General features: G+C 29.4%; 1 protein-coding gene across 1 annotated transcript; it reads right to left on the bottom strand.

Moving 5' to 3' along the window:
- Window positions 1-10,607, bottom strand: LOC132753096 (uncharacterized). The gene is made up of 9 exons (XM_060743516.1): window positions 10,498-10,607; window positions 8,063-8,168; window positions 7,155-7,288; window positions 6,417-6,558; window positions 5,953-6,098; window positions 4,587-4,664; window positions 3,914-4,009; window positions 1,515-1,580; window positions 1-106 (listed from the first exon to the last, which is right to left on the bottom strand). Exons 1-9 carry the CDS (start codon window positions 10,550-10,552, stop codon window positions 51-53), a joined length of 879 nt encoding a protein of 292 aa, XP_060599499.1. The 5' UTR covers window positions 10,553-10,607; the 3' UTR covers window positions 1-50.
- Between the last annotated feature and the right edge of the window lie 606 nt (window positions 10,608-11,213).

Here is an 11,213-nt window from a genome sequence, read left to right as displayed (position 1 = left end):
TAGAGTTGGAACAATTTATTTACAAACAAATGTTCGAAGGAAAGTTGGTCCTAGAAGTTATTTGCGGGATACGGAGGTGGGGGCGCCGAAGGTGTGTCTTGAAAGCCTGTAATAAAAGATAATAATAATAATAATAATAAAAAAATAATAATAATAATTATAATAATGATGATAGTTATGAAATTATGATAATAAAATAATAATAAAAAATAATAATAGAAAAGAATTAGATGATGATGATAATTTTGATAACAATAATATAATAATAATAAAAATTATAATAAGTCTAATAGAAATGATGTTAATGATAATTCTCATGATAATAATAATAATCATTATTATTATTACAATAATAATAATAGTGATGATGATGATCATAATAATAATAATAATAAAAATAAAAAAAATAATAATAATTATAATGATGATGATTACACTTATATATTGATACTACTACTACCTACTACTACTAAAAATGATAATGATAATAATAATAATGTTAATAATGATATAAACATTTAATGTATGGTAAAGGATTATCAATAAACATCTTTAAATATGTAAAAGTTTAATTTTCAACAACAACTCCATTAGAAGAAAACTTTGAACGAAATTACGTGGACAGTCAATATCAATATAGAAATTGTGTAATAAAGAAGAATTGTCAATTAAAAATTTAAATAGCCGGCAGATAAAAATCTTTCTTTAGAAAATGCATTTATTAATGAAAACTCAAATAAATGTCTGATAATTATAACAATAGTTAGACTCATTTTAAGAAAAAATAACTTAAGTGTAAAGAATTAAAGTGATTGAGGAAGAAGTACAGTCATGTAGACCTTCCAGTTTCTTTGAGAAACTTTTTTTCGAACAAACCATTTTTACATGTAAAGTTATAACAATCTTGACGAGGACGACGACGACGACGACGACGACGACGATGATGATGATGATTTTAATGATGATGATCATGATTATGATGATATGATGATGAAGACGACGACGAGAATGATGATTTTGATGATGATAAGGAGGAATGAAAACAATAAACAATAATCGTGATGGTGTTGTTTGTGGTGGTGGTGGTTGTGGTGATGACTATGATGATGACGAAGACGACATTGATAACAGTTAAGACAGTAAATACGATGGTGATGATAATAATAATGAAAATGAAAGAAACGACAATTGAAGAAAACAGGATACAAAACAAAATAATGATATAAAATGGTAAAACAGCAATAATTCGATTGTCCAATTCATTCATTCTCCAAGCGCTTGAGAATTTAAAAGAAACACATCTTAAATTTTAATAATACAGTTTAGTCAGAGCTGGAATTGCATGCACAAATTAAAAAAGAATCATATAATAAAAGATCAATAAATCATGATGTTTGAAAACTTTAAAAACGATAAGCTAGCATTTATATCTATTTTTAGTGATATTTTTTTATTGCAGAGATTAGCACAATTTGGTGACGAAGTGCTTTAAGTATTAAATTATAGATAATTACCGTTATATTGCGAGGGAGAATATGGCGGAGGTCCAGACACACCATTCTGTGGCTGAGATCTATCCCCTGCAAATGCAAGAAAAATAAAATAACTGAATAAATATTTCCTGATAATTTTTGAATTATTTAGATAAATAACAATCTGAAATAATAAGCTGAGATTCTATCTTGCTGTCAATTGCTATAAGAAAAATAAACAAAAAAATAATAAATGTATATTTTTGTGTTTCGAAGGGATCACTTTATTCCATAGATTTATATATGCGTGCTATTGTCTAGCTTAATGATCTTATAAAGCGTTACAAGTTCTAAATTATATTTAAGTAAAGATATCAGCTAAAATAGGTAACAAGTCAAACAGACTATAGCTTTAGTGCTTGTTTTAAAGACAGAAATAAGAATGCATGCTTCAGAGACAGAAACAAGAATGCATGTTTCAAAGGCACAAATAAGAATGCATGTTTCAAAGACAGAAACAAGAATGAATATTTTCAAAGGCAGAAACAAGAATGCATGTTTCAAGGACAGAAATAAGAATGCATGTTTTCAAAGTCGGAAATAAGAATGCATGTTTCAAAGGCATAAACAAGAATGCATGTTTCAAAGGCAGAAACAATAATGCATATTTTCAAAGACAAAAACAATAATGCATGTTTCAAGGACAGAAACAAGAATGCATGTTTCAAAGACAGAAACAAGAATGCATGTTTTCAAAGGCATAAACAAGAATGCAAGTTTCAAAGGCAGAAACAAGAATGCATGTTTCAAAGACAGAAATAATAATGCATGTTTCAAATGCATAAACAAGAATGCATGTTTCAAAGGCAGAAATAACAATGCAAGTTTCAGAGACAGAAACAAGAATGCATATTTTTAAAGGCAGAAACAAGAATGCATGTTTCAAAGGCATGTTTCAAAGACAGAAATAAGAATTCATGTTCAAAAACAGAAATAAGAATGCATGTTTCAGAGACAGAAACAAGAATGCATACTTTCAAAGGCAAAAACAAGAATGCATGTTTCAAGGACAGTAATACGAATGCATGTTTTCAAACACGGTAATAAGAATGCATGTTTCAAAGGCATGAACAAGAATGCATGTTTCAAAGGCAGAAACAAGAATGCATACTTTCAAAGACAGAAACAAGAATGAATGTTTCAAGGACAGAAATAAGAATGCATGTTTTTAAGACAGAAATAAGAATGCATATTTTCAAAGGCAGAAACAAGAATGCATGTTTCAAAGGCAGAAACGAGAATGCATATTTTCAAAGACAGAAACTGGAATGCATGTTTCAAAGGCAGAAACAAGAATGCATGTTTTTAAGACAGAAATAAGAGTGCATATTTTCAAAGGCATTAACAATAATGCATGTTTCAAAGACAGAAACAATCATGCATGTTTCAAAGACAGAAATAAAAATGAATGTTTCAAAGGCATAAACAAGAATGCATGTTTCAAAGACAGAAATAAGAATGCATATTTGCAAAGGCATAAACAAGAATGCATGTTTCAAAGGCAGAAACGAGAATGCATATTTTGAAAGACAGAAACTGGAATGCATGTTTCAAAGGCAGAAACAAGAATGCCTGTTTTTAAGACAGAAATAAGAGTGCATATTTTCAAAGGCATTAACAATAATGCATGTTTCAAAGACAGAAACAATCATGCATGTTTCAAAGACAGAAATAAAAATGAATGTTTCAAAGGCATAAACAAGAATGCATGTTTCAAAAACAGAAATAAGAATTCATGTTCAAAAACGGAAATAAGAATTCATGGTTTAAAGACGAAATAAGAGTTCAGGTTTCAAAGACAGAAATTAAAATTCATGGTTTAAAGACGAAAATTAGAGTTCATGGTTTAAAGGCAGAAATAAGAATTCATGTTTCAAAGACAAAAATAAGAATTCATGGTTTAAAGACAGAAATAATAATTCAGGTTTCAAAGACCGAAATAATAACGCATGTTTCAAAGACAGAAATAAAAATGCATGTTTTCAAAGACAGAAATAAGAAACGCTTTTATTTTTATTTCCCAAAATCTTCCTTTTTTGGTGTTCTGTTAAAGACTAATTGACAAATTTTCTGAACTATCTTTTGTGTATTTTGCTTTCTGGCAAGTAGTACAGAACAAGTGATTAAGTACTGTATTTTGTATAAGTCAAAATACTACTTTGTTCACATTTTGCTACTTTTATAAAAATAATTTTTACATTCAGCGATTCTTTCTTCGAGTTATTTATAAGCATCTTTCATGCATGAAAGTATTGTTAAAACGTCATAAAACTCTTGTTTACCTTTAACGCAATGAAGTAACGTTCCGAAGTGATTGATAACGACACATCTGATATTGGATATTCAGTACTGATTAATTCATATAAGATTTCAATACTAACCTTCAAACCCTATCGGCCTATTAGACATAGAACCATTTGCCTCGGTGTTGCCTATGGTGTCGTAGGAATTTGCCGTTTCCGGATATGACGACATGTCTGCAAAATAGATACAAAAAAATCTATAATATAATCATTGTAATTAACCCTTTCACTGCCATAGGGACGGCTTATGCCGTCCCTCTCATTTTTCGGCGTATTTGCCATATGGACGGCTTTAGCCGTTTCTATAATAATTATAGTGATAATAATAAATTAATAATAATAATAATAAAAATAATAATAATAATTATAAATAAAATTAAACCTTCGACAATAATTATTATTATACTCACAGATTTGGAAACATATATAATTATTATAATAGTAATAACAAATTAAAATAACTATATCAATTAATAATATAGTAATTTTTTAGAAAACCCTCTGGCAAATAGGTGATCAATAAAACAATAACCCTCTGGCAGCGAAAGGGTTAAGTCAATACATATTTAGCTCCCTTCTATAATTGCTAATCCTCATTCAAAATTGTGAGTGTTTTTCTTCTATGGACAGTTCTTAAAATGGACACTGTCCAACTCTATCACGCAAATTCAACATGTTAAGGCTTAAAATATCTAGTTCAATTTATTTAAGATGTTTTGTAAGTTATTTTGCGAAGTTAAATTGAACTTACCTTGTTTTTGGTCATACTGGAAATTGGAACCGTTTGTAAAATAAGGCTGATTTACACTATATTGAACTGAGGCTGTACCTGTACGTAATAAAAACAAGCAAATAATTTTATAATAATAGTCTGCTAAGCTTATATACAATACAAAATACAATACAATACAATACAAAATACAATACAATGCGATACAACAATACAAAACAAATAACTACAATACAATACGATACGATACGATGCAATGTAATGTAATGCAATGCAATGCAATGCAATACAATACAATACCATACAATAAAACATTACAAAATACATTAAAATTCCAAAACAAATACAATACAATAATATGCAGAATACAATAAATAAAAATACAATACAATTTGTTCAGTTGTATTCTAAAATAGTTTTGCGCAAAAGGAATGATCACCATAATATCAATGAGACACGGTTATTTCAGGATATGAAAATAAAGAAATATATCATAAGTTTTATAAATTACAATTCAATACAAAATACAATACAATATACAAAATACAATACAATGCAATAATATAAATTCAATACGATACGATGGGATGCCATATAATTCAATACAATGCAATACAATACAGTAAAACAACACAAAATACATTACAATTCCAAGACAAATACAATACAATAAAAATACAATACAATTTGTTCAGTTGTATTTTAAATAGTTTTGAGCAAAAGGAATGATCACCATATTATCAATTAGAAATGGTTATTACAGGAAACATATTAAAGAAATATATAATGAATATTTTAATGATAAAGCATTAGTATTACAATAATGAAGATAAACAAGTGAAATGATACGGCAGACGGCCAAAAAGGTGCAGAAATTTCGTTTGCCGACAATGTTTATATTTACGTAAAGGCCCATTATGCCTGAGAAAATGGTTTTATTTTCATTTCTCAAAATTGAAGCTTATCATTTTGGTGTACTTTTACAGTATCCAAAAATGTCGTCGTTGGCCACTTACCTACCCCATCTTGTTCATTTATTCCTTTTCGACAATAAGTGCAGTTATAGTGCGTAAGTATTTTGTAGTGAGGTCAAAATACTACTTTGTTTAAAATTTGCTACTTTTATGACCAATTCTTCCACATTTATCGCCACTCTCTTCAGGTAACAAGCATCTTACATTTTCATCAACTAAACATTCTAAAATTCATATTTGCCCTTTCATAAGAAGTATAAATTTATTTATTTCCGAGGCCTTTAATATGTTCTTAAGAAGTATAAATTTATTTATTTCCGAGGCCTTTAATATGTTCTTAAGAAGTATAAATTTATTTATTTCCGGGGCCTTTAATAATGTGCCTTTAAATGAAATGTCTTTTTTATCCAAACCTGTTGAAGTATTTTGAGCGTATGTTGTTCCATTTAATCTTTGTCTTCGTTTCATTTGTATGACAACACAGTACACCAAAATGCCCACACACGCACAAGCGGCGAGAACACCAAATACTATTCCGATAATTCGTCCCACAGCCGTCCTTTATAACAAAATGAAATCTTTGAATTGACATTTATGTGAACCATTTAATATAAAAACTGGATAAAAGTATATGAAATAAACTTAATTCTGTGAGTTAATATTTAATGGTTAAACGGTGAATTGATAAAAAAAATTTATTACACATGCCCCTGGTGAGCATGATTTCATTTTTTTAAAAAAAACGAGATCAATCAATTTGGTAATAGATCTATGTATAGGTCAGTGTCTGTTAGTCACCAATAATGAAATAAAAATCTGTCAAAAGCGGCGCAAAAGAGTGGTTTATGTTTGATCGGTATATATTTGTAAAACTCACGCATCCGTATATTCACAACATGTCTGAGCATCTTCGTCCCCGCAGCAATATGCCATATCGTCGTCTTGTCCCTCTTCGGGACAAATGAAATACCCATATGTTCCATTTTTCAAGTTCTTTTCGTTGAAACAAACTGTCGGCTCTGATATAGAAAATATTTTGTTATGGTTTTTAACTCTATCTTTTGACATGCAAAATATCATAATATAAATAATTCGCTCACTGATACTTACACAAGTTTTAAATGAAATATAACCTATATCATTTAAAGTTTTTTCTTTCGTTTGATTAATGAAATTTGTGTCTGTTTAAATGATTACATACTTATTTATGTATATCTTTATTCGTCGTGAAAATATTTTATATATTTATTCGCGGCACGTATTGTTACAAACTCAAGACTTTGATTACACATTTTCCATGCTCATTAAATTGTAACGTAAAAACCCAATTCATTTTACAGATACTTGCATAGACTTTTATTTCATATATGTACACTAATGTAAGTGTATAGATATTTAAAGAACTATGTGAAAATACAAACAGAGAATATCCCTTTAAAAAATTATGCATAGAACACCTGGTTAATAAAATTAATACATAAATAGAAATTATATACTTAAGAGAGATAATGAAGTGAAAAAAAAATAACTATGTGTACAGACCGGTTGATAAATCTAAAGGTGTCGGATTCTATTTACAAGTTTGACTGTATTTGTCATATATAGGAATACGTACCACTGTTTGGAGAATCATAGTACCGCCTTCTGTGTTTGTAACTGGACAGTCCATATAATGTACCGACGGCCGCCGCCGTTTTCCATGTCCCTGGTGAATAAGAAGATCCGCTATAGGAACTACGGGTCCCGAATCTGAAATTTTTCACAATTTGGTAGATAAATTTACATACTTATACATTGTATTAATATAACTGAGCCGCGTCATGACAAAACCAACATAGTGGGTTTGCAACCAGCATGGATCCAGACCGGCCTGCGCATCCGCGCAGTCTGATCATGATCCATGCTGTTCGATATCAGTTTCTCTACTTGTTATAGAGTTTGTAAGCGAACAGCATGGATCCTGATCAGACTGCGCGGGTGCGCAGGCTGGTCTGGATCCTTAATGGTCGCAAACCCATTATGTTGGTTTTGTCATGGCGCGGCTCATACATGATTTTACAAGGCATTCGCATTGACAGCTTATTCAATTATAGTGTCACTATAAAGACCAGACAGGTTTTTTTTTTATATTATTGTATAAATATTCACAAACTTTTAATGATTATCCTTAACTGTCCTTATATATCAAAAGCTGAATTATACGTATATTTTCCTCTGTTTCCGACTAGCCAAAACTCCTACAACTGAAAAATATTCGGTCTGTTGTTTACAATTATGTTTCTTTTTATTAAACTCCATCATAAAGGGAGTAGGTAAGGGACCGCCCCCCCCCCCCCAAAAAAAAAAGAAACAACAACAAAAAATTAAGCAATAACAATTAAACAAAAACAACAACAACAAACAAACTAAATAAAATAAATAATAATAGATAAATAAAGCAAACAGAAACGAAAAATGATGTTTTTTTTTCAGTCTGCGCATCTACAAACTTTTACTTGCGGATTCGTTAAAAAGGAAAGTGACCTTGTAACACTTCTGACAGAACTTCTCGTTCCACTACTCGTGCTCCGTGTCCTCGATGTGGATCTCACCCTCGCCCCTCCCCTAGCTCCATGTGTATTATAAATACCTGAAAATATGTAGTGCGCTTGCGATATTTAAAAGTACATTTCAATGAGTGGAATTTACTCGAACTAAAGCCCAGCAAAAGTTGTGGTTCTTATCAAAAAATTTATCACAAGTTGATCTTGGTTATTTTCTGCATAAAAAATTAAAAAGATAGATGACTTAAAAATAGTCTCGACAAATCATATCACAAAGCTTTTTCTGTAATTCATATATATTGTTGTTTTTTTTTTAAATATATTTATAAATTAAATATTGAGGAATATAAAAAATACGTATTTATAATTGCGTTTATTTTCATTTTCCGTATTTTCATCGGTGTCTTGCGAGACCACTTTTTATTTTTAGATTATGCCAGTTTACAAAAATAAAGGGAAATTCTTTTATATGTTAAAACAGAGCTAATAATATAACAGAAAATTCACGTTTTTTTTCAATTTTCATCATATAGTAATAAAAAATTATCATATTTCACTCGTGGCTACTGCCACACATGAAATATTTATTTTCATACCACCCGATGAAAATAAATTCTGTATTTATCACTGGGGATATTGCTTTTGTGAAATTAACCACGCATGAATAATTTCTTTATTATCCAGTGGTTTATAAGACACGTATGTAACAGGAAGATTGTGTTACACCAAACAGGGAACGGGAAGTTATGTGATACTATAGGTTAAATATCAGGACAAATTACGAAATACTTGCCTTTTAGGGCAACTGAACTTAATACATGTATTCGATACAAAATCCAATATGCCATTTAATAAATACAGTTCTCTATAGAAATTATATAAAACATGTATTAGGTACTAGTGTATAGATCAATAGCATTATTGATCAACACCTGTAAAAAAACAAATACAATCCGCATGACCTAGAATGTAACCTATGTCAACTCTTAAAATAATATTTGTTTCTTGTCCGCCAGCTCGAGAACACTAGCCTACTGTAGCGGAGACTATATTAATATAAACATTTTCCGCCGAACCCGAGTGACTTAGCCTAGCTTTGCCGAGCCATGGCAAAGCATTGCATTATCAAAGTGTAGCAAAAGCAACATCAAGGTATAGGCATAGCATAGCCATAGCCATGGTATAGCATAGAATGTTAATAGCATAATCATTAATCATATATATTATTTAACAAGTTCGTAAATTATATTCTTCTCCAGTTAAATGATTCAGCTTTATTTCAATTTAACATATATACAGTGTTCAGATATAAAGAAGATGATCGAATAAGTATTAAGTATACTAGTATTAAAAAGATTAGCGCTGCTATAAACTTTATAACACCAGCTTTAAAAATATCACTTGTCAAATGATATAGCGCATTGTAAATTAATAATAGATAATTAAAGGCGAATTGGGTTAATAATATATTAATAAGATACTTTATCGGTACTTACAATTTTTGAAAATGAGAAAGTATAAATTTGTATTGAGAAAATTGAGTATTTGAGAATAGAAAAAACTTTATTTGTAATAATATACACTCGTCATACAAAATTTATCAAGATACATTGTAATACAAGCCTCGCCCCGTTCTAGCCCATATCAGTCTCGCCTGATAAAACTGATATCAAAAGACAACATGTAACAACTGTCAAAAATTACAAAATAATCTACTTTTAAATAGCGAATTTCGTAGAAAAGGATATATTTGTTCAAAGAAATAATTCTTGAAAACAAATTCCTCCGCCCCTGAAACTTAGAATCGACCTTTTACAAACGTAAAAGTCGTTATTTAATATATTTCACAAGCATGAAAACTCTAATAAATATCACACGCTACTCTCTGATACGGACGTAGAAACTATTTTATTTTGCATTGCTTTTATACAAATAGTTGTTTTTAGATACAGATCATTTTATTTACGCTCTGGTAAGTTCTAACTAATGCACTGCACAAAAAAGACAAACCAAATCTTAAACATAATTTAAGTGTTAAGCATACATAGGTCGTTCGAGGATAAAAGTTTTTAAACAATCTTGACAACTTAAGTATGTATGTATGCATTCCAATGACTATTTTGAAATGCCCGATAAAATCATACAAAAACTATGATATTCTATCGACTATGATTTTCTTACATGTTAAAAGGAAGGTATCTTGATTTTATTAAGAAAAAGAATTAACCTGGAGTATTTGTATAGTTATTTCAACAAATTATATCTTAATGCCTAGTTAACTTCCAGTTAAGTAATATCTTAGATATTAACATTAAAATCAATAAATAACATTTTAACATACACAAATAATTTTTATAAATCAAAAACCCTACACATATAGTATAAAGAAATTATAAATGAAGAAATAAAGCTTACCGAAAACAAATATCAGAATTAATACCAAACATACATAAATACCATATGCCTTCATCTTTAGGCAAATGTGTTTTATTTATATTTTTGCGCATGCGCTTAGCAAAGACAGAAACGGGTATATTGACTCGATTATACAGGAGAATTATACTATTTATATTTGTCAAGTCATTGCTCTATGGCGCTCTTGATTAATCAATAGTCAGTCGGAAAAGAATTATAACATTCAAAAAAGTATTTTAAAAATGGATTAAAAAATAATATTTATTGCTTTAACAGAAAAATGAAAAGCGACAAATTTAGAAAGTGTTTATATTCACTTTATCCCCAATCACCGGTTATATCTACACACACGGTATTTTAGACGGAGTTAAACAGCTTGCGGCGATATATTATTGTCGATGTTAGAGATTGAGAGTGTGTCATCTTATTTTATTTACTGGTTTATAGTTTATCCTTTATGAAATCACGTTTTCCCACAACGTTTTCATTCATATATTAAATAAATAATGAAATGAAACTTTCATTAAATCATTTTTTCTCCATGTACTTTATAAGTATTTACAAGTTTTGAAAATGAGAAATGATAAAATTGTATAGAAAAATGAGTATTTGAGAATAAAAAAGTTTGCTCTTTGTATTATTATTGTAGTAATGATCGATGACCAAAATTATCGAAATTTTTTGTCTCCTTATTTCTCAAAAACATTTGAAAAAAA

The sequence above is a fragment of the Ruditapes philippinarum genome, unplaced genomic scaffold, assembly GCF_026571515.1.
Source record: "Ruditapes philippinarum isolate M1 unplaced genomic scaffold, ASM2657151v2 ctg3094_1_1_1_1, whole genome shotgun sequence".
Lineage (NCBI taxonomy): Eukaryota > Metazoa > Mollusca > Bivalvia > Venerida > Veneridae > Ruditapes > Ruditapes philippinarum.
The sequence above is the reverse complement of the archived record's forward strand: the minus strand, read 5'-3'. Positions and strand labels throughout refer to the sequence as shown.

What these genes read in the sequence shown, in the direction of transcription:
- LOC132753096 (XM_060743516.1), bottom strand. Translation starts at nt 10,552, where the DNA reads ATGAAGGCATATGGTATTTATGTATGTTTGGTATTAATTCTGATATTT. An exon ending in CGCTCAAAATACTTCAACAG is followed by an intron (nt 4,665 to 5,952) that starts GTTTGGATAAAA and finishes TATTACGTACAG; the next exon opens with GTACAGCCTCAGTTCAATAT. An exon ending in TTCTCCCTCGCAATATAACG is followed by an intron (nt 107 to 1,514) that starts GTAATTATCTAT and finishes CTTTTATTACAG; the next exon opens with GCTTTCAAGACACACCTTCG.